Source organism: Oreochromis niloticus, linkage group LG6 (assembly GCF_001858045.2).
Source record: "Oreochromis niloticus isolate F11D_XX linkage group LG6, O_niloticus_UMD_NMBU, whole genome shotgun sequence".
NCBI lineage: Eukaryota > Metazoa > Chordata > Actinopteri > Cichliformes > Cichlidae > Oreochromis > Oreochromis niloticus.
The window spans coordinates 29,933,321-29,956,271 of NC_031971.2; the positions used below are offsets into that span (position 1 = coordinate 29,933,321).

General features: G+C 36.5%; 3 protein-coding genes and 1 long non-coding RNA gene across 5 annotated transcripts; 2 read left to right on the forward strand and 2 right to left on the reverse strand.

Moving 5' to 3' along the window:
* Positions 1–314: 314 nt before the first annotated feature.
* On the forward strand, positions 315–2,081 carry LOC109202413 (uncharacterized). The gene is made up of 2 exons (XR_002062332.2): positions 315–435; positions 1,581–2,081. It is a non-coding gene; the product is annotated as an uncharacterized LOC109202413 (long non-coding RNA).
* A 4,549-nt stretch (positions 2,082–6,630) lies between these two features.
* On the reverse strand, positions 6,631–10,754 carry LOC109202414 (serine/threonine-protein kinase pim-1). Of its 2 annotated transcripts, none has more exons than XM_019359741.2 (9): positions 10,625–10,754; positions 8,775–9,017; positions 8,488–8,640; positions 8,274–8,368; positions 8,089–8,136; positions 7,767–7,985; positions 7,473–7,653; positions 7,216–7,386; positions 6,631–7,126 (listed from the first exon to the last, which is right to left on the reverse strand). In XM_019359741.2, the coding sequence occupies exons 2-9, from the start codon at positions 9,001–9,003 to the stop codon at positions 7,035–7,037; spliced, it is 1,188 nt and encodes a 395-aa protein (XP_019215286.1). In that variant the 5' UTR covers positions 9,004–9,017; positions 10,625–10,754; the 3' UTR covers positions 6,631–7,034. The 2 variants fall into 2 exon arrangements, with proteins under 2 accessions (XP_019215286.1, XP_019215285.1); XM_019359740.2 differs by lacking the exon at positions 10,625–10,754 and adding an exon at positions 9,440–9,689.
* An 883-nt stretch (positions 10,755–11,637) lies between these two features.
* On the reverse strand, positions 11,638–15,483 carry LOC102077921 (ependymin). Its single transcript, XM_005454782.4, has 6 exons — positions 14,304–15,483; positions 14,063–14,097; positions 13,830–13,964; positions 12,891–13,074; positions 12,426–12,513; positions 11,638–12,190 (listed from the first exon to the last, which is right to left on the reverse strand). Exons 1-6 carry the CDS (start codon positions 14,377–14,379, stop codon positions 12,040–12,042), a joined length of 669 nt encoding a protein of 222 aa, XP_005454839.1. The 5' UTR covers positions 14,380–15,483; the 3' UTR covers positions 11,638–12,039.
* Positions 15,484–19,593: 4,110 nt separating this feature from the next.
* Positions 19,594–22,540, forward strand: LOC100708092 (ependymin). The gene is made up of 6 exons (XM_003449995.5): positions 19,594–19,726; positions 19,949–19,983; positions 20,098–20,232; positions 20,617–20,800; positions 21,066–21,153; positions 22,017–22,540. Exons 1-6 carry the CDS (start codon positions 19,651–19,653, stop codon positions 22,165–22,167), a joined length of 669 nt encoding a protein of 222 aa, XP_003450043.1. The 5' UTR covers positions 19,594–19,650; the 3' UTR covers positions 22,168–22,540.
* Positions 22,541–22,951: the final 411 nt, after the last annotated feature.

Sequence of the window (22,951 nt, forward strand, 5' to 3'; positions counted from 1 at the left end):
TGCAATAACCTTCAAAAAGGGCTATACTATTAATGTTCATTTTTATAATAATTAATTTTTATCTTTCAGATTAAGGACCTTTTCTTTAATACTTTAATGACATTCTATACACCCCTTTTTTGCAAAAGATATGTAAATTTAAGATGAAATATAAGGAGTATTAGAATAGCCTAATTGCATTTTATTTTCAGGACAAGTCATGAGCTTTATGCTTCAACATAAAAACAGCCATGTCGTATAAACTGTAAAGTACTCCCTGTTAATTATTTAGTGAAGTAGATAGTCCAGAAAACTTTAAAAAAAAAAAAAAATTTAGCCTGTTTACATATAACACTTTATGTTTTCAGGCATTTATTCAACTGTCTTTACTGAGATCGGCTGCATCCCTGTGTCCTTCACAAGCTATACTCCACAGTCTGGGTGGCTCACTGTCAGGTAACTGAAAGAGAGTCTGTCTCGAATGTAAAGGGAAGCTATGTAGGCAGACTCAGCAAAAAATACTGAGTTATGAGAAAAGGGTAGCTTAGATAAGATTTACAGTATTCTACATGACATATGAAACTTAGACATAAATGAAACTCCACAAATTAATATATACTAACCAACATGACAGGCAACTTACACAGCACACCTCTCCCCATCTGAAGTCTTCACAGCCAATTAGTCTAGATATACCAATAGCTGGTAAGCCAGTAAATCTAAAAAGCAACATGAACATCTGAGAAACACATAACACTCAGTAATCTATCACTAGCTCATTTTCAATGCTAAATGGTTCCCTATAAATAAAGAATTAAAAATTCAATAATAATTCAAATATTCTTAACAAATCCATTTTAAAAAAGCATTCCTACAAAAAGAACCCCTCCCCCCAACTTGGTTTAGCCCACTGATGTCAACCATGACATCACCAGCACTATAAAAGTAACAAGATACTTGACCTGCATGGATCCTGAGGAAAAAGAATAAATAAATAAAAATTAAACATTATGAAAGACACTTGAAAATGTATGCGTGTGTATTTCCCTTAACTTGATCAACTGTTTTGATGTTAACCACAAATTTAAAACACACACACACAAAACCAGAATAGTAAGTGGAGCAATTACCTTAGGATTGGCAAATTACAGCAAATAAGCACAAGCAGACAAAACAATATAATGTTGTGTGTAAAATTAACACGCATAAAACGAATGGTGAGTATTAAAGTGTGCAAAGGCTCCACCCACTTTGTCTCAGTAGTATAAAACTAAAACAGACAAAATGGAACAAAAACTGTGCTAATGATATTAAAAAAAACTTCAGCAACCATTTTAGATTTGAGAGCGATTTTTTTTTTTTGTTACAGTATGTCTAACAATATAATGCAAACACATATCATATTATTCTATTATACAATAGAAAACAGAATCATATATATGAGAACCTTTTTCGGATTTTTGGCCCTGAACCATGCAAAAGTTAAGACACTGAAGTGTTACGATGTTCTATTCTCTGCTTTCCATCTGTAAATTTTGAATTTGATGTTGGTAACCTAGTCATACACGTAAACTTTTATTTATTTTTTTTTTAAATTTCAGCACCTTCAACTGGGTAATTGGCACCTCAAACCCTATGGACTACTTGCCTCCTGATTTCTGTGCCAACTCTGAACTGGAGGAAACAGAAACACCACATAATTTCTTCACTGTCATGGAGTCTCTGGCCATGAAGAGCAAGAGAGTAGAGTAAACATCTTGAGCATCTTGACCAAGATAATTACAGATAATTACAAATACTGGCCCTCAGCAGAAATCCAAATTTGACCTGAATGATTCAGTCACCATCATGGGATGATGACTGAATCATCATATCATGTTAAAGTTACATTAACATGACATCCAGCAGAGTTTTCATCTGCAATTCACAGACCTTACCTTTGGATTGCAGGTAGAAAAGTGTAAATAAAAAATCTATATTATTAGAGTGAGAACTACAGACACGCAGTCAACACTATAAAGGAGAGCTTCAAATAACAGATTTCTGATTTGCTTTGTCTTCTGTCTTTATTCATCACATCAGTAAAATTATTTGCAATTAAATGCTTGTGTGGAAAATGTTAATATAATAAATAAAGTAAAAAAAAAAAAAAACAAGAAAAAAAACCCCCCAAACAACATAGAAAGACAAAGTTTCAAGTTTAATTTTACACAACTAAAAATAAATCGTCAATGCTGTTTTTTATACTGAGACCTAAATCATACCTGTGCAAAATGAATTATTGATGTGTAATTAAGCCACGTATGAAATTCGGCAAGTGTGCACATATTCACTGTGTCTGCCATTGTGATCAGCTGATTTTGACAAAAATACATGAATTTTTCTGTGCAACTCATGTTTTGCTAGGAATGGAAAAAATCATAGTTATAGTAAATGTTATTGCTGATAAATACACAATATAAATAGCATTAGTACATTTTTAATTAATTTTCGTTTTTTAACTTTTAAGTTAACTCAATTGATCATCTCACAGTCAAAGTTTGTATCATTTTAAAATAATTTCGGAGATAGTTTTGATTTATCTTGAATATCTTGTATTTAAAACACTGCCAGAGAAAATCAGGAAGAGGGCAATTACTGTAATCAAATCGATTTAGCTCTTGAATGTAAAACCAAGGATGTGATGCATAATAAGAGTTCTCAAAATTTTGATGACTGAGTGCTAGTTTTGCTAACTTTGCACACATTCAACACTTTTTATCCCTCTCAGATATGCAGTCATTTCAGTTAGTATGGCAGCAACTCTACATGTTGGTTTAATATCTAAATCTTCGTGATCCTCATCATTTTTCCTTAAAAACAGCAATGGGTAAACTTATATTGCATTAAAAGTGATATAAGACTTTATATACAAGTGATATACAAGTCGGAATTCTTTCCATTATATAGGAAATCATGACTATGCCTGTTTCTCCTGCAACTCTATGAGTTTCTGTGGTTACAATACCCTAAATATTAACATGAGAAAAACAAAAGAAAACCAGGCTCTCATGCTTTGGTTGTAACAGCTGTGCTTTCACTTTCCATATCAAAGCCTTTTTTACTATGTGAAAAGGTGCTATAATATACAGTACAGTAGATTAAGGCTTTTTCTACAATTCATTACTAACACTGGACCATAAAAATCATGGGAAGCCCACACAGACCTCCCATTCATTTTATATACATTGTTTATTTTTTCATTTACTTTGTACTACAATTGCACATCTGCTATAGTATGGCAACATCTTTAACATAGTAAAGAATTAGTCTGTGACAGTTTGGATTAACATGACTCACCAGTGATTATACACTGTATTAGCAAAAGTATTTACACACCCATCAAATCATTGAATTCAGGCCTTCCAATCACTTCCATGACCAAAGGTGAATACAATCAAGCACCTAGGCATGCAGACTGCTTCTACAAACACTTGTAAAACAATAGTTTGCTCTCAGGAGTTCAGTAAATTCAAGCTAGTGCTGTGATGGGATGCCACCTGTGCAGTAAGTCTACTCATTAGATTTCCTCACGACCATAGTCAACTGTCAGTTGTATTACAACAAATTGGAGGTAGTTAGGAACGACTGCAACTAAACCACGAAATGGCCACGTAAATTAAAGAGTTGGATCAATGCATGTTGAGGTGTACAATGCACAAAGATCACCAACTTTCTGAAAAGTCAGTAGCTAAAGGCCACTTAGTTCCAGTAAATGACTTCTTGACCTTTACCTCTTAATTCTTCAGTATATCGCACTGCTCGAGAGCAGGTGAGATAGCAGGATCCAAAAGCTGGGAGAGCAACCCCTGTGCTGATGGAGCCGATAGTACCTAGACATCTGAGACAGGTGAAGAAAACCTCGGGATGGAGAGGGTACCCAGCAGAGACAAAGATACCAGTCCACTAGAAGTTTACCCCCACAAAACCAGTGACAAAGCAGCCATGCAGATGCAATGAGCTCAAGTGGCCTAAGGAAAATTACTGGGTGGCATGGCAGAACCTTGACACTGACTTGAACAACAGATCACTTTAGAATGACAGCAGGCTGTTGGTATGTTTATTCCCAAAGAACAGAGCTTTGATACCATCACCCAGTTCAGAAGCATCGCTTTGCTGAATGTAGAGAGAAAGCTCTTCTCTCCATTCTGGCAAGGAGATTGACCAACTTCCTCTTGTTTTGATTTTAGTACCGGATCCCAATCAGAGAGGAGTGCTCTCTAATTTTTCTGAGAGAGAAGAGTGATTTGCATGTATGGCGTATGGCTTAGTACCACACAGGATGATAGACTTTGGATTAGAGTTCTTCTGTGTCCCGGGTACTGTGCAAAACATGATTGTCAGATACTTCAGCAACCTGCACATATGCACAACCTGCCTCTGAAAGGCTTCAGGACAGGATGGAAACAACTAGAATTAGGAGTAGCTATGGGATGCACCATCTCCCCCATCCTATTCATGATAGCCTTCAAGGTAATCCTCAGAGGTTACATGAATACAGAATATCTCCTCTACCTCTCTCTCTCACACGGCAGAGCACACAACTCCCAACGAACTCCCAAACTTCTACCGGACACAATCACCGGATTGGCCGGAGCCACCGGTGCTTTTGTACATGTTAATTAAATTAAAGAAAAGAATCATGGACACTTTAAAGTGTAAATAAGAAGGCTATGACTCCAACAACACACATCATAAACATTACTTAAATTTATATGGATTCAACTCTTTCATTTTAACCATAAATAATAAACGTTACAATAAACATACACATTTTAAACTGTTTCTTGTTGTGTTTTAACTGTTATTAATGTACATTTTTAACCATTCTAACACATAATGAACTTTTTTTATTAAAAGAAACTAGAGCTGGGCGATAAAACGATAACGATATGTATTGCGAAATAACTTTTTCTCGATAGAAAAATTAAACTATTGCGATAGGCCTCATCTCTCTTGTCGTCTTAAAAAAAAGAAAAAGAACAGCCAATCCAAATTAAGTAGCGCAGAGCCGAACCAATCACAGCCGCAGCGTCACGTCACGTGACTTGTTACGTACAGCACAAGCGCCAAGGCGCACTTGTGTATTTGTTTTTGCAGCCGTGCAGCCCGGGTCATGAAGGAAATGAGTTTGCCGACTAGAGAAAAATCAACCGAGAGCGTGAGCGAAGGTTACCGAAGAAAAAACAGATGATGGTTCCAATGCCGGAGAGCTTGTCGAACGGAAGGGCCACAGAAGTTCCGTAGTGTGAAGGTATTTCGGCTATTTCAAGTCTGACAAAAAACAGAGTAGCGCGCACTGTAAATTGTGCCGAAAGCAAGTCTGGAAATACAATAAAGCGGTGCATGCTCAATCTCTGACTGAAAGCGCTAATTCGTCATTCGGCTTTTGTCAGACTAAAGTAACTGTTAAAACTGTTTGAAAAGCTAAGCTATACAACAAGGAGAGATTAAGAATTTCCTTTTAGTTCTCAGTTTATTTGATATTGACAAAAGTTAGTCAATTTTGTCTGTTCTTCTGTAAAACAACCTAAGATTTATTTTTAGAATTAATATTTTCTTTCTAAGTGGAATTGACAATTTAGTGGTCTGTTTTGTTTGTTCTATTTTGAAACTTAAACGCTTTAGCGGCTGCCTTTTGTGTAGTTTGCAATATTTGCCTTTATTTATCTGAAACTGAAGTCTCATGTTCTTTAAGTACATCTGCCCTGTTGAACTTATTATGGGAAATAAATATTTTAATTAAAACAAGCTGCTAATTATTTCACATTTTACTTGTGAGCAACGGCACATTTAAATCTTACAAATATAGTTATTTGGCTTATATCGTGATATATATCGTTATCACCTGAGATGAAAAAAAACATATCGTGATATGAAAAAATCTTATATCGCCCAGCTCTACTTGTCACATTATTTTACCAAAAGACAAAGTGTCATATGATTTAAAGTATTTATTATTGTATATTTAACTTTCTTATTATATCAACTGATTAACCAAAAAAAGTTAAAGGGATAAAAACAGTGTGTGTGTACTGATGATCAAATCTGAGATAAAATATAATACTTTTTTATTAAGTCAGTGTTAACTGTATTTTCTTCTGTTAGTATCATTCAATAGCACAAAGCGCGGGTAGGAAGGAAGTGATCATCAATTTCTATCACTTTGTCAAAGGCTGAGCGTAGGGTGTCATCCCGAGACTGTCCCAGTGGAAAATCTTCTGTGGGGCAAATCATCGGAACCGGCAGGGCCTTCTCGTAAGGCCCTAGTGAGTCTCCTCCCACTCGGAGTCAGTGTCGGACAACCCCGCATCACCGCTGAGGGCCATGCAGACACTACACACTGCTAAATATCGTGATCGGAACCCCACATACTGCCCCAGAAGTTTATTAAATCCCACCCAACTGCTGCAACCTCTGCTAGAACCAGGAAATCTGTCAAGACTGGTTGGGGGTTAGGGCAACAGATGCAAGTCTTCAGAGCAGTGGCAGTGTGACTTTCTTTGTATATACCTGAACCTGATTTACCTTTTAATTTTCTTACTTGTCAAAATGCATCGTGGGTAAAATACAATCCTTGAAATAGTAATAACACAGTATCCTCAGCAAAGATGAATTAAACAAGTTTTATTTTAATGAAAGTTTACTTCAAGTCTTCAGATTTTTACTGTTTTTTATTTGATTACTTTAAAGAATATGATTACCTTAAAATAATCAACTAAAGACAGTTTTGATGGAGCTCCTGACCCAGCCCAAGCTCTCTATGAAGACGAGGAAAAACTCCCCTGGGGGGGCCAGATTGACGGGAAGAAACCTCGGGAAAGCCCATTCAAAGAGAGATCCCCTTTCCTGGGATGGCTGGGGGGGGGTTACAGGAATTCCAAAACACCAAAGTTTAAAATAGGGCAATTAAAAAAATTATTTCCTGTCAAACAGAAAACAAGAAAGTTACCTCATATATCACACATACATGATAACGTCTGAATTGCGTGTGTTTGTGTGTGTGTGTGATGGGTTTATCTCAGCCAAGCGTGATGCTGGAGGTCCTCCAACGTCGGCCGCATCTCTGGGACTCTGGTTAAACACGCGTCCAAGAAATCCCGGCAGCCTGGAAAGAAAGGAAAGAGAAAAAACATGAAGATGATCGTTCCAGTGGTCCAAGCCATCAGTCAATCTTGAAGTGTGACGTTTTCTTACGTTTAGACAGATGGCTTTTGAATTTCAGGCGCTTTTTGAGGAAGCTCGTGGTGTTAAAGTCCCCCACATGAAGCGCTTCGTACAGAACCACTCCCATTTGCCATACCGTGGTGGGTCCACACCTGTAGCAACTGCGCCTGTACCACTCGGGAGGGGAGTAAATGTCTGTACCTAATAAACAGACACAATTGCAATTTTGTCTAAAACAAAAGGTGAAAATTGTTACATCTGTGAAGAGCAAGAGCAGAATATGTTACCATAAAAGACGCGGTACAGCGACCGCTCCTTAACAAAGCAGCTCAGTCCAAAGTCGATGATACGAACACGCGGTACATCTGAGCCGGTCTCAATTAGAATGTTCTCACTCTTGATGTCCCGGTGAAAGATGTGTTTATCCTCCAGGTGCTTCGCAGCATCAACCAGCTGCTTCAGAATGACCTGGAAACGATGAAAAAGACAATAATCAATCAATGGGTTAATGTTTCTCTAATACTCTGTGCTTTGATTGAATGATGTACAGTCTAAGGCTCTTCTAAGGCAAGTCAACTTGCCTTGGCCTTGGCCTCTGGTAAAAATCCTCCATTTTCTTCTATGTATTTATCCAGGTCCACAGCGGGGACAGGTCTCTCCATCACCAGGATCAGCTCTCTGCCAAAGTCAAACCACTCCAGCAGAGACACTGGGGCTGATGTTCCCACTGATCCATCTGCTTCAGCTGCAAGCTTCAGCATGATGGCAACTTCCACTGACAGATGCTTCCCGTTTTCATCCTGAAATATTTCGACAAAGTGGATGATGAGGAACAGACGTTCCACAGGTGAACGCTGCATGCAATCCACTAATGTAAAAACAATTCAAGTGTTGCACATTTACCGTCACTTTGCAGTACACTTTCCCCTTTGGGATGTGTTTGATGGCCACCTAAAAGACACAGGGCATTGATCAGCATTTCCTCAGTATGACATAATTAAAGGTGTAAAACAGCACACGTCTCAGCTTACGATATTATCCCTTATCTGCGTTACTGCCTGTCTTACTACCACCATCTGAACACTTACTGGAAAATGATCTTTTATGCGGTAGCCAGCAAACACTGCTCCGCAGCCTCCTTCTCCAAGCCGGTGCTCCTCCACGTATCTCGCTTGGAAGTCACCTAAACAGACAAACAAATTGGGTTTTACTACAGCTGTCACACAAATTACTCTCTGCTGTACCCTAAATGTTCATTTTGCTCTTCACCTGAATATAAAAGCCAAGCTGCTTGCTACTTACGTTTCTGTTCGGCCACTGACTTTTTGGCAACATTTTTGGTTTTGTCCTGGTCCACGTTCTTCTTCTTAGGTGGGTCCCTCCTGTCTCCCGCAGCTTTCCTTTTGCCAGCGTTTTGGTTTTTACTGCAGCTCTCTGAAATGTCTATGCTGCAGTCTGCAGATGTGGAAAACACCAAAAGCACATCAGCTTATTAGATAATAGACACAAATATCACCCAAACACTAATATCTTAAACCCAGCAACCAGCTGTACACTTAATCTACCCCTCACTCAACTAATTAGCCTACCTTTACCAGTGTCCAACCAGGAAGATGCTTGCCCCTTGTCACCGCTCATATGGTCAAGAAGTTTACACTTTTTTGCTGTATTGGTTGTCCCCGCTTCATCTTGTTGGACCTTGCGCTTGACTCCTTTGACCACATGAGCATCTGAGCTGGTGGAAGGACCAGCCTGCTCACTGACCCTCCTTCTTTTTATGGGGGTCTTTTTTTCAGGACTGGCCTTTCTTTTTGTCATTCTGGTCTTACAATCTATAAACAACAACAACACATTAGTGAAAAAGAGCGTTCGACGTCAGGACTGGAAGCATTTTGATGCCATTGAATTTTAAATTAGTATTGCTTAAAATATAATAACAAGTTTATGCTTTTGATAAAAAACAGACCAACACGAGTCCATACTATGTCTACTAAGTCTTAGATACTGATGACATTTGTTGCTCTGTTTTCACTGCTCAGTCCAAGAATAAACTTGTCACATTATTTTACCAAAAGACAAAGTGCCCCAGTACCTTTCTTTGATTAGACATGTTGCATTTACGCTAGTTTCAATCAAACATAGGATTTAAATCCTCTAAAAATGAATCATTTTATACACAGAGTGTCAACATTTTTAGAAATGTAGATTCTGTTATTTGGGGGATTTGAGCTAGATTTTCCGTTTTTTTACTTACTTTGATCTCCTGGATCTTTCTTATCTGCCTCAGTCGTAACTTTTCTTGTTTCCTTTTTCATCTTAATGTTTTGAGAACTTTTAAAATAGAAAATGTCACCTTAATGTGCAAATAGTCCTTCAAATGTCTGGATGCTTGACTTTTCTAACTGTGAGTGAGCTTTAAAAGCAAACTTCGGAGACTATGGCAACACAACATTAGAACCTTGCCTTTCAGCGACATCACTGACTGCCAGTAAAAGTGTTCCAATTAGTTTAAAGAAAAACACTCTGGCAGACAAAGCCATAATATTTCATATATTTCAGTAATTTCACATTAAACTTTCTTTCATTATTTGTAAAAAGACTTGAATTGTGGATGCTACTATGAAGACTTCTAGTTTACCAAACACTAATAAACACAGTGACAGCTACATTGTCATATGATTTAAAGTATTTATTATTGTATATTTAACTTTCTTATTATATCAACTGATTAACCAAAAAAAGTTAAAGGGATAAAAACAGTGTGTGTGTACTGATGATCAAATCTGAGATAAAATATAATACTTTTTTATTAAGTCAGTGTTAACTGTATTTTCTTCTGTTAGTATCATTCAATAGCACAAAGCGCGGGTAGGAAGGAAGTGATCATCAATTTCTATCACTTTGTCAAAGGCTGAGCGTAGGGTGTCATCCCGAGACTGTCCCAGTGGAAAATCTTCTGTGGGGCAAATCATCGGAACCGGCAGGGCCTTCTCGTAAGGCCCTAGTGAGTCTCCTCCCACTCGGAGTCAGTGTCGGACAGCCCCGCATCACCGCTGAGCGCCACGCAGACACTACACACTGCTAAATATCGTGATCGGAACCCCACATACTGCCCCAGAAGTTTATTAAATCCCACCCAACTGCTGCAACCTCTGCTAGAACCAGGAAATCTGTCAAGACTGGTTGGGGGTTAGGGCAACAGATGCAAGTCTTCAGAGCAGTGGCAGTGTGACTTTCTTTGTATATACCTGAACCTGATTTACCTTTTAATTTTCTTACTTGTCAAAATGCATCGTGGGTAAAATACAATCCTTGAAATAGTAATAACACAGTATCCTCAGCAAAGATGAATTAAACAAGTTTTATTTTAATGAAAGTTTACTTCAAGTCTTCAGATTTTTACTGTTTTTTATTTGATTACTTTAAAGAATATGATTACCTTAAAATAATCAACTAAAGACAGTTTTGATGGAGCTCCTGACCCAGCCCAAGCTCTCTATGAAGACGAGGAAAAACTCCCCTGGGGGGGCCAGATTGACGGGAAGAAACCTCAGGAAAGCCCATTCATGTTCCTTAAGTACATCTGCCCTGTTGAACTTATTATGGGAAATAAATATTTTAATTAAAACAAGCTGCTAATTATTTCACATTGTACTTGTGAGCAACGGCACATTTAAATCTTACAAATATAGTTATTTGGCTTATATCGTGATATATATCGTTATTGCCTGAAATGAAAAAAACATATCGTGATATGAAAAAATCTTATATCGCCCAGCTCTAAAAGAAACCCACATTCACTTATCAAAATAAAGAAACTATTTTGAGCAAGGGTTACACACACAACCCACTATCACGGCAAAACGTGTAACAGAGATGCTATTTGCCTCAGTTTGCATCTACAAAGCATAAAAATGTACACGTGTGCAGAAGTTGCAGTAAAAGCAGAGCGAGATATTTTATTTCAAGCCAAAATAAAAATAATAATTTGAAAGCATTTAAACAGACATTACTAACACATTTACATGTAAATACGTATTAGCCACGTAGCTTAATCGTTTCTGGCGATTAAGGGCCCTGAAATGGATTTTATACGTTCTTTGCTCACCAACGACTTCTTGGCTTTAAATACATTATCGCCCCCTGCTGGTAATGCAACTTCTGCATGCGTGTTTATTTCAAAGTGTGACATGGACACCGTGGACTGGCATGCCTATTACACTTTTTGCCATGATATGAGGTTGGCAAACAATTGTAGTGCCCACAAAGAAATAATCATAACCGCTAATTAGGGGTTATATATTTACAAATCACTGTTAAAATGTCCTTGTCATTAAAATGCAAATGCATACTTTGTACTCTTCTATGTTTTATCCATTTTCTGTCTTATATTATTATGTTATTTTATTTTTAAAGCCAAATAAACTCCAGCTCCAAATATGTACAATGTTATTCAGTGCTTTTAAATGATTTTATTGAAGAGATGGACAGACAGAAAACAAAAAAGCCAAAGAGCCTAAAGGTGTTACAGGAAGCTCTCATTTTCTTCGCTCTGTGTTCAAAATTCCCTCCAAAACATTAGATTTTACTTTAAGCATGCATTACCACAGCACAAGATTTATAAGCTTCAACAAATAGGCATGAGTGAAATGTCTAAATGGCTTTCACATGCATTCCTGTGAGCTGTTGTGTTATCTGGTCACTAAATGGTAGTAAAGCATCTTGTAAATCAGGTTCATCTTTTTGTTTTCTCTAAATTTGTTGATGATTACTGGATAACATGTGTGTAATTTTGCCCTGTTGCCTGTTGCATAGGGGGCATCTGTGATTATACTGATGAAGAACTCCAGATGTTTACAGATGTCTCTTGGTCTTCATGGCCAGAGACTGCAAAGCAGTGAAGACATTGTGTGGTGTCTCTGTTTCCTCCAGTTTAGAGCTGGTACAGATGATGGGGGGAAAGAAGTCCATGGGGTTTGAGATCCCTAATACCCAGTTGAAGGTGCTGCAATAGGAAAAAAGTCTATATGATGTTTGACTTGTCAAGATTTCAACACAAAATGAATACGCTGGTATGTACAAGTACAATAGGACAGCTTGATTACAGGAACAGATGAAGCTGACCTAGATGGTATAGAGTTCTGTAAAATGTTCTCACATCATGTTCTCAAAATGTGGTAGGAGGCTAGAAATAGTGTGTTTAAAATGAGGTGCTGAGGTTTGCTAGTCTAAGGTCTTACTTGATAGTGGTCTGTCCAGACTGTGGAGTATATCCAGTGAAGGTCACGGGGATACAACCGATCTCAGTAAAGAGAGACGTGTAAAAACCTAAAGACATTAGTTACATGTGAGGTTACTACAATAACTGTGTGACAGGTGACACAAACACAAACAGAAAAACACGATGAAACATGATGTCACTATATGAAATATTTAGAAAATGTTAAAAAAAAAAGCATTTCGTTCTTTGTGAAGCTGAGGATTTTATTAACACTACAAATGTATTCAAAGTCTGAAAAACAAGACACATGTCAGGGACATAACTATGATGTTGAAAAACATGTCTGAGTTCATACTTTGTGTCGTGCCTTCATTAGGTGAATATTTTTCTATGTAGATGGCTGAATTTTTGCAGCAACTTTTTGCCTTTTTTCACAGCTGAGTCAAAGATATTTTTTCATTTGGCGTGCAATGTTTTTACTTACTGTTCTCTGAAAGCTTTCCACTCCAGGTGTTGGTTAGTATACCCATCCCCCAAGCAGATGAGGACCCCACAATTGCCTGACCTACTAGTGTAGCATCAGAGGGCACTTGCATGGGAATGAAGGAGGCATCCAGAGGCAACTTCTTGCAGGACAGCTTGCTCCAGTCGATTTCATAATAGACTTTCTGAAAGTATCAACCAAGGGAAAATGAGTCCTCTCCTTTCTTTTCCTCCTTTCTTTGTTTTTGTCTGTCATCTTTGCTAACCCTGCTGTGTAGCTGATACCGTCATTATCAATAAAGAATGTGTTTTCATGTATTTGTAAAGTAGGTCAAACAAAAGGCAATTTGCTTATTATAGAATGAATAGTTGTAAAAATACATTTTAGTTGTTAAGAGATTTTTTCAAACATCAGAAAAAGAAAATTCAGATTTATCTGCAGATTATTTTATATTTTGTTATTTGTAAAAGTTACTGTTCATTGATGGCTACAGGAAAATCATCAGCAGTTGACATATCGACTTGAAGACAGCAAGTATGTATAAATGTAGAAATTATTAGTCATTTGTAGACTTATCTTCATAGTTTTGTGGAAAACTGAACACGTGAAATGAAAAAAAATTCTTAACTTGCTTGTGTTGACTTATAACTGAATGATTTCTTAAAAATAGCCAAATATATAAAAATCAAACATCTTGTGCTAGTATGTAAACCATCCAGCACAGGGTTTACATTTGAATAGTGTAGTGCAAGTGTTGAAATGAATCATCAGCAATATTGTTCATTGTTTGTACCCAATGTTGGATTTTAGAGTTTTCTTAGTGAAGAAAAGTAATTGAATAATAATATTATATGGGGCTACTTTATGTTCGTTGAAGCTAAACTAGTAATTAAGCAGAAAAGAAACGAGCATATTTACATTTAAGACAAAAAGAAGTACCTGGCTGAAAAGCATAAGCTGATCGAGAGTAAAGGTCTGATTGCCGACAATTCCAGCATTTCTAACCCGCATCCTCTGTCCATAAGCATCATAGCTTATTGTTCCTGTTGATGACATGTATCCATTGGCACCCATCTGGAAACAAGACAACGTGAGGGAAAAGTTAGCATCACTTGGCTACCAATTAAAGCAATTATTGTCTTAATATGTAAGGTTCTGAACAGTGAACTCACCACGTTTATGCCTCCAGTCATCAATGGGGGGACAGCTGTTGACGAAATAATCAAAGTGACTAAATATTAAGTGTGATTTAAAATACGACTCATATTTGGTCATTTCAAAACCACAGCTTACCTTATGATTTACTAACTAGCTTTCATGTAAAGTTAAAACAAATATTATGTCATAAATTACATGCGTTTCCATTTTTAAAATTGGGTTACTTTTAATTCTTGCCTGAAACACACAACTTACCACATGGCTTGGGATACTGGGCAACAGCAGCTGCCAGCAGCACGCTGAGGCAGGACAGCAAACTGATGAGGTTCATAGTGAGACGATAGAGGAGCAGTTTAGGGAGCCAGACAAGGAACTGTGAGTGCTCTGGTTCAGGGAACACCACACATCTCTATTTATACCTGCTCACAGCTGGCAGCTCTCATTACACCTTGTTCATCCCACTTTTGCATGTTTTCAGGACTGCCCCCTTAGAAGCAATTATGACCAATTTATTAACAAACCTCCTTTGTGTGACACTTGATAAGATTATACCACGCATCACATGCTTGATTTTATGTGCAAGCACAAAGTTCAGTAGATATTTTGAAGGTTTATTATTTTGTTATTTTGAAGATATTACGGTTGCCCTTTACTCTTTTTATTTTTTTAAAAAAAGCCCTGTTGCACATGTCCGTTTTACAGACATGATTTTTTTTAATCCTAATGATCCAACTGCATGCAATGCAGGAATACTGTACCCAGTTTAACTAAAAGTTACATTAATATCTTGTATTTCTGAATTATTTGAATTACTGTACACGTTTCTAGTTTCCTTTGTTAGTGAGTGCTGACTCCAAGAACCCAGACATTTCTGACTTTCTTCTCTAATTCTACTATCTTTTGTCTTGATTTAACAGCCTTGAAGTACTTGAATTAGTTTACTGGATTTCATTCATATAATTTCCTGAATTATATAGTTTTCACATTTCCTATGAAAACTTTTTTTGGGGTTTTTTTCTCTTTTTTTGTTTTGTTTTGCAAACATGCTTAAACATGTAAAATGAAGCTGACAGTGATCATGTAGAGGAACCATAGTCATGTAAGTGAACACACCAGTTTCTTTACACAACTAGCCACCCAAATGTTTGAAACGTTTTGCATTTTTTAGCAAAGTTGGATATTTTCATAGTATTAAATACACACTGAATGAAATAGGATAAGCAATTAAGCCAAACCCCGTTTTTTATGCATAATTGATTCTCACAATACTGCATACAAAAGATGCAAAATGTGTAAATAAGTCATAGTCCAAGTAAGTCTTATAAGGCATCAAATACATATCACTGAACCGAAGTGTTTGTACTAACCCATATGGAAAAGAAATAGTAAAAACTTATAAAAGACTTGCATAAGATGTGGCCTTCTTCATATAGTGAATCATATAAGGCTTATATGATTTACTCATGAAAGTGGCCACTTTCTCATTACTTTCATATATTGTTTTAGTAAGTAACATACAAGTTTCATTTATACAATTTTTCAAGGGATCATATATCTGTTTTCACTCTTGTATGCTTTTCATACAAGTTTCACACAAGACAGATACAAACTTTATAAGATTTATATATATCTTTTCAATATGGGAATGTGCTAACTGTGTAATCCGTATGAAAAAGAAATTAATATTGTTACTTTATCATATGGATAACATAGTTTGCATATTTTACCTAAATTTGTAGCACGTGCGTCTTAAGTACATATGCGGTGTTGGCAACGGGTAAATTATAGCAATAGTCTGTCATAAATTAATTCAGTCAAGGTCATAAAAATAAAAAAACAATTTGATGAGGTTTAGTACACACTATCATTTAGAATGTAGAGCTACTACTGTTAATAGAACTGTACAGTGCACAGAGGTGTTTTTATGTGCTATATACAAAACAGCCGTGTACTTGAATCTCCAAGAGAAAAATTTGTTTAACTTGAGTAATCTGTTAAACAGTTTGTACCCTAATCGAAATTTTATTTCCAAAAAGAAAAATACAAACTGTAATGTAGAGATCTTCTACCATTCAATGAGCCATAAGACCGTAAGAGTCCACATTAATGCATAACCAAAGAGTATTTTTAAGTGTTTCCATGAGATCACAAAGAATGGTGATGCGTGTACGTGACATGAATGTTCAGAGTGCAGGTCTTTTCCAATGGAAACATCTGCACTACAACACTAATCATAACCATAAAACTTTGTTCATAGTCAGGTCCTCTGTTTTTATCTCGGGACAAAATATCTCAACAACTACCAGTGTCATTAGAAAGTAGTAGTAGTAAGGGATTTTACTCAAGCCATGTGTATTTTTAGAAATTCAATCCTTTTTTTTTGCCTTTGTTTTTACACTAGTTTATTAAATCTTAGAGGGAAATATTGTATGGTGAAATTAATTTAAAAAATAATTACCTAGATGTTAAACCTTTTTAAACACAGAGTACATGAAGAATTTGAAATTAAACATTAGATAACAAAATCACTTAAACTAAGACTTAAACATCAAAGACCAAATAATGACAATTAAAAGAAGTTTATTTAACTGGTTCAGTAATCAGTCCAAACCTGTAGCCTTTGATATGGAATTTCCTTGAGATAGATTGATAAACACGACACCTGACTCAGAGGATTATTATGATCTTTATCAATGTTCATTTACAGTTATTTCCAGGAAGATATACCTAGCACATAGAGGTTTATCAGACTGATCCCTTTCCCTTTTATCCATGTGATATAATGGAAGAACACATAAAGGCTTCATGTGAAGGCTATTAACTGTGCAGTCATATGAAATCTTTTTTTTCATTATGCTATAAATTAAGATAATGATGGACACATTAACAGAAATAATATATCAATATGTTTTGGTTGCACATTGTGAATACTTGTTTTCATGTTCATATTCATATGTTCATACGGACAATAATAATAAAAAAGTTTGGACCAGTGTTGTTGACTGAGTTCACTTTTCCTAATTATAATTGCCTGCATGTAACAGATTTAGGGGGCATCGGTAAATTACAGTTACAAAAACAATTTGAAGTAATAATTAGTAAGTAATAATTTTATATCAAGACTGCAAGCTTGTAGAAATCGGGGATTAATGAATAAATATAGTTTGGCACCTACAGGTGGATGCTGGGGTGGTGGATGGGTTGAAACGGCAAGCAGTGATGCAGGGTGGAAGCAGCAGTGACGTATCAGTTGGAAGGCTTAAATAGCCCACCAAATTCTGAGTTTGTGTTTTATGTATCAGCAAAGGAGAGTGACGAATATAACATGAATGGGACAGCACAGCATGAGTCGTGGCATAATGTAAGCTTATAGTAGCCGGCTCTTGTCAGCTGTCCAGAGATGAGAGGGTTGCATGCTGACAATAAGTAACTGCAACAGTATCAGAAAAATTAAGCATGTTTATGCATGTTTTGGTGTGTTAGACTTCAACTTAGGAAGTAAGGCTTAGTGTGACAAGAGGATGCCATTTTACTAAATGCTGCTGGTGTTGTGTCTGTCCTTTGCATTCATATTTCTTCGATGAAATGGACATCATCTCTGAAAAAACACATGTATGATCCTTCATATTTTGAGTCTGGAGGTGATGACCTTAGTTTCAATGTCCCTCTACTGCAAGCAAATACCTACAACTTCTCTTCTCCTCCACCTTGGTATATTACATACACTACCATTCAAATGCCTCTGCTCCTGAGAATAAATTGATCTGAGTCACCAGCTTCACAAATCACAAGTTAACAGCAACTCAGCTTAGAGCCCAGATAAATACCACACTAAGGAAAAGCAACAAGCAGAAGAGATTTGTTTGGGCCAAGAAACACAAGGAATGGAGATTAGACGAGTGAAAATCTGTGCTTTGGTCTGATGAGTCCAAATTTGAGATCTTTGGTTCCACCCGCCATGTCTTTGTGCAACCTTGGTTCCCACCATGACGAATGGAGGAGGAGGTGTGATGGTGTGCGGGTGCTTTGCTGGTGACACTTATGGGGAGTGTTTAAAAACTGAAGACACATTGAACCAGCATGGCTACCACTGCATCCTGCAGCAACATGCCATCCCATCAGGTTTGGGTTCAGTTGAACTGTCATGTATTTTTCAACAGGACAATGACCCCAAACAAACCTCCAGGCTGTGTAAGGGCTATTTGACCAAGAGGGATGATGGAGTGATGGAGTGCTCCGCCAGATGGCTGGTCTCCACAGTCACCTGATCTAAACCCAACTGAGATGGTTTGGGATAAGATGGACCGCAGAGTGAAGGCAAAAGGGCCAACAAGTGCTCAGCATCTGTGGGAACTCCTTTAGGACTGTTGGAAAACCATTTCAGGTGACTGCCTCCTGAAGCTCATCGAGAGAATCCCAAGAGTGTGCAAAGCAGTAATCAAACCAAAGGGTGGCTATTTTGAAGAATCTAAAATATAAAACATGTTTTGAGTTATTTAACACTTTTTAGTTAACTACATAATTCCATATGTGTTCATTCATAGTTCTGATGCCTTCAGTGAGGATTTACAATGTAAATAGTCATGAAAATAAAGAAAAAGCATTAAATGAGAAAAACTTTTGTCTGGTAGTGTATGTGGCCAGTCTATAGCCACACACACCATTAGTCGGAAGGGGGAGGTCCCTCCTGGTCACAGTATTTCAATGTGGTGGGTGAACATGGCTGCTTCCACAAACTGCAAACCCATACAATAATTGAAAGTTTAAGAGAATGCATCAGTTTGTTGGAAGATGTAATTATATATTACTCAGTTTATTTGTGTGCATATTATACTTTTTTCTATTGAATAATCTCAAAAAATTATTGATTGTACCTTTAATGCAAGTAAACATTTGAGTATATGAAGAGTTTACATACATTTCAGAATATAAAAAAAATTGTGCACAAGCTTTTAAAATATTTGGATCAGTGCACAGTATTAAGGATGCATTACTGGTATTTCTTTTGGCAGCAGTATTTGATTAAGTAATTTCCAATACTGTCTCCATGTTGTTAAAATATAATTAAGTGCAGATTATTTGCTGCAACAAATTTTAAAGGCTTTATTTATATGTAAAAGTTCTCTAAGTTCTGTACAAGAATGCTTTCAGGTCTTTGACGTATTTTGATTTGATTCTTTAGGCTGGTCAGAGAAAGTGAGTGGTTGGTAACTTTTTCCATTTGAACATTGGACCAATGGTTTTTTATTGAATAAAGGAAAATTAAATTACAAGGTGCAGCATCTAAAGGTCAACTCAGACTAAAGGGCAAACATAAAATCTAGATATCTTCAGATGATCTGCTGAACTTTGTGCTACACCATAAAATTAAGCATGTGATTGATTTATTATTTTATCTTATCACATGTGAACCAAGCTCTTACATATCGAGAGCTGTTAATTATTTGGCCATATATGACATTAAGGGAAAAAAAGCACATGTGGGACTGAACAAGTGGCATTGGGGCAGCCAGCTGTGAGCAGGTATAAATAGAGATGTGTGGCTTTCCCTGAACCAGAGCACTTACAGGTTCTCCTTGTTCTGCTCCTCAAGCTTCTCACCATGAACTTCGTCAGTGTGCTGTCCTGCCTCAGCTTGCTGCTGGCAGCTGCTGTTGCCCAGTACCCCAAACCCTGTGGTGAGTATGGTAGTGGATACATTAGTAAGTTTTTTAAAAAGTGATGTTAAGAAAAGTGAAGCAAAATTTTATTATTACTGTAGAGATGAGAAAACTTCAAAATTTCACATTATTGAAAAAAGAAATTTGAAAAAATGCTACATAGGTACTTTCATTTATAAATTACTTCACAAAAAAACCCCCAAAAACAAAACATTATTATTTCAATTTTCTATTCCACAGTTGTCCCCCCGCTGTTGACTGGAAGCTTCAGTATGGTGAGTTCACTAACAGGAGTTTGTATACTCATAATCTTTCCTTAAACCTGGTTGGATTCCTGTCAAGTAATCAGTCTTTTTCTGCACCTACTAATCATACTCCTTCATTTTCAGTCTGCTGGCAACGGTTTCATCTCTGCATCTGGATCAGTGACCTACAGTGCTTTGGGGCAACAAATGCGGCTTAGAAGTATTGGAGTTACAGCGGGTCAGACCTTCATTGTGGACCAAGTGATGCTTTTCAATGAGGTAATAAGCCCTTTTTTCTACTTCTTTAAATGTATATACACTGTTTGATGAAAAAGAAATAAAACTTAAAATATATCGAATATTCTTGGATCCAACAAATAGTCTTAATTTCCTGCTGGTACTAACTGACTTCACTAACTAAAGTTTCAGTAAATATTGCTGTTTCTCAGTTAGTAAAATGCATGTTTAGCTAAATTATGTGATAAAGATAATAATGACTATAGCACTTTTTAAAATTCACAACAGAAGTAAAAATAAATAAATAAGTGAGTACACCACTACTCTTTCAAATATGCTGTATTCACAAGACACAGCAGGCTAAAATTATAAAGACAAATATGTAAATGAAAGTAGAGCATTCACCTTCTTTAATTACCATTTCAGAAAGTCTATTATGAAATCGACTGGAGCAAGGAGTCCTGCAAGAAGTTTCCCCTAAATACAGAATTCATCCCCATGCAAGTGCCTGCTAATGCTAAACTGATGGGACAGTCATTCTTGGGGTCCTCCTCCTCTTGGGGAATGGGTGTGCTAACCAACACGTGGTATGGAAAGCTTTCGGAAAACGGTAAGAGGGAACTTTTTCCCATAACCAAATAAATCCCATTTTACTTTTGCTAAAATATAAACAGACTGTTTTCTTTATGTAAAATACACTGAGCCAGTTCGCAAGATATGTGTCTCAAGTGTGTCTATATTCTGCTTTTGTCTGATATCCCTGAAATGTGCGGTAATGCAGCTTCAAATTTTTTCCATAATTGTCTGTTTTGTACTGCTCAGTTAATCTGTTTATTGTAAGAACTGTAGTTCTTACTTAAGCTTCCTGTTTTCAGGCCATTACACAACTGCCTTCACTGAGGTCGGCTGCATTCCCATTTTCTTTAGCGGCTACACTCCAGAGACTGGGTGGATCACCTACGAGTAAGATCTGAAACTAGACTCTAACTCCTTAACATTACCATTAAGAACACTTAAATGAAACTAAATGTTGGCAAAAGGTCTTATGCCAAACATTATTATAACGAGTATAATATATTTTATAATATAAAGTATAATATACTTCATTCTTTATTTTACAAAGATAGTGTCTAAATGCAAATATGAAATATAAAATAGAATTCAGTTCATTTATTGAGAACATCCCGTGTTCTTAAGTTTGTTACATAATAATTACAAATTATAATCAGATTTTCTGATATCTTTTGAAACTTCACTTATTCTCAAGAAATGGAAATAAAAAAGTGAGCACTTCACAAACCAAATTTCAAACCCAGTGTTTAACCCTTTAAAACCTGAACCATGAAATAACTGCCAGTTTTTTTTTATACTTGAGTGTTTGTTGAACCTTTAGGCAAATTTTAATCTGCATATATATGAGTTTTGCATCACATTTGCTACATAAACCATATTTTTGTAATTTAGTCATTAAAAATGTGTCATGCAATTTATATCATTTTTTGAGGGTAAAAAAAAGTCACGCTGATGATGTAGAAGTGTCAAAAACTCACAAAAACACATGTATCAAATACTATACACTGGGCTTTAAAAGGTTAAGTAGTTTGTCAGTGCAGAAATAACTGAACTGAAAGTATTTGAAGTGATACATGCTCTGCTATGCTATTTAGGTCATCTTAAACGGATCCTGTGTGCAATATGTACTGTTATCCTTGTTCATCCTGTGACTTTTTGATTCTGTCACTTAACGGCATTCTTTAATAATCAGAAATCAAAAATCTTCAAAACAAAACAAAACAAAACAAATCAACATTTTGTTTCTATTCCAGCACCTTCAACTGGATAATTGGTACTTCGAATCCCATGGACTTCATCCCACCTGACTTCTGTGTTGCCTCTAAACTGGAGGAAACAAAGACACCACATAGCTTCTTCACTGCTGTGGAGTCTCTGGCCATGAAAACCAAGAGAGACAAATAAAGATTTGGATGTGAACCCAGATAATTACAAATGCTGTCCTACATAAGTTGCAGGGCTAAATATGACTCAAATTAACAAGTAATTATTATGAAATATGGAGCCAAGTGGAGTGCTTTGATTTCTAAAGCGTTTTTCACCTGCTGTGCAATATTCAGCCACCAGACAACAAAGAAAGAGTTTTACACTCAGTATCTTACTCAGTCAAGTCAGATAGTCAGATACCAATAGCTTGAGACTGCATGTTAGAAGGTGTATTAAAACACTAGATTCTGTCTAATCATCAGCAAAAAGATTCAGCAAAACAAATTAAAGAAGAGAACGACTTCCTGTGTTCTTTGTTTTGTTGTTATTTCAATAAAATCAATGAAAAGCACTAGACAATTCTGTACTTTTTTTGGATGATATAATAATACAGAAAAATCTAATTAGAAAAAAAGTACAGTTTCAAGTATCAATTGACAAAACTGTGAATTTTTAACTGTGAATTGAAGCTTATTTCAAAGTGGAAGACGTATCAGTTTTAATAAATGACAATTTTGGAAGTCCCCATAAGAATGACATGTTTATCTTAGAAATGAACTCTTTTGTCAGTCTGATGATGTTTGAATGTGTCGACTTCATTTCTGAATCTTCACACTGACACTCTTATTATGTCAGCAGTATTAGCCTCTACAAATCCCATTGATTACAGTGCAAATCTGAATGCATGACATCCCATTAAAGGACAGACGCATTCCACATCATACCTCTGCATGTCTTTCTTGCAGTTTCTCTCCTCATTAAA

Excerpts from the sequence above, each read along its gene's own strand:
- LOC100708092 (XM_003449995.5), top strand. The coding sequence starts at position 19,651 with ATGAACTTCGTCAGTGTGCTGTCCTGCCTCAGCTTGCTGCTGGCAGCT. Across the intron at positions 19,727-19,948 it reads CCAGTACCCCAAACCCTGTG|TTGTCCCCCCGCTGTTGACT; the intron begins GTGAGTATGGTA and ends TCTATTCCACAG. Across the intron at positions 21,154-22,016 it reads ACTGGGTGGATCACCTACGA|CACCTTCAACTGGATAATTG; the intron begins GTAAGATCTGAA and ends TTTCTATTCCAG.
- LOC109202414 (XM_019359740.2), bottom strand. The coding sequence starts at position 9,500 with ATGAAAAAGGAAACAAGAAAAGTTACGACTGAGGCAGATAAGAAAGAT. Across the intron at positions 7,986-8,088 it reads AAGTGTACTGCAAAGTGACG|GATGAAAACGGGAAGCATCT; the intron begins GTAAATGTGCAA and ends GAAATATTTCAG. Across the intron at positions 7,654-7,766 it reads TACCAGAGGCCAAGGCCAAG|GTCATTCTGAAGCAGCTGGT; the intron begins GCAAGTTGACTT and ends CATCGTTTCCAG.
- LOC102077921 (XM_005454782.4), bottom strand. The coding sequence starts at position 14,379 with ATGAACCTCATCAGTTTGCTGTCCTGCCTCAGCGTGCTGCTGGCAGCT. Across the intron at positions 13,965-14,062 it reads TGACTGGAGGCATAAACGTG|ATGGGTGCCAATGGATACAT; the intron begins GTGAGTTCACTG and ends TCTTGTTTCCAG. Across the intron at positions 13,075-13,829 it reads AGCTTATGCTTTTCAGCCAG|AAAGTCTATTATGAAATCGA; the intron begins GTACTTCTTTTT and ends TGATACTTTCAG.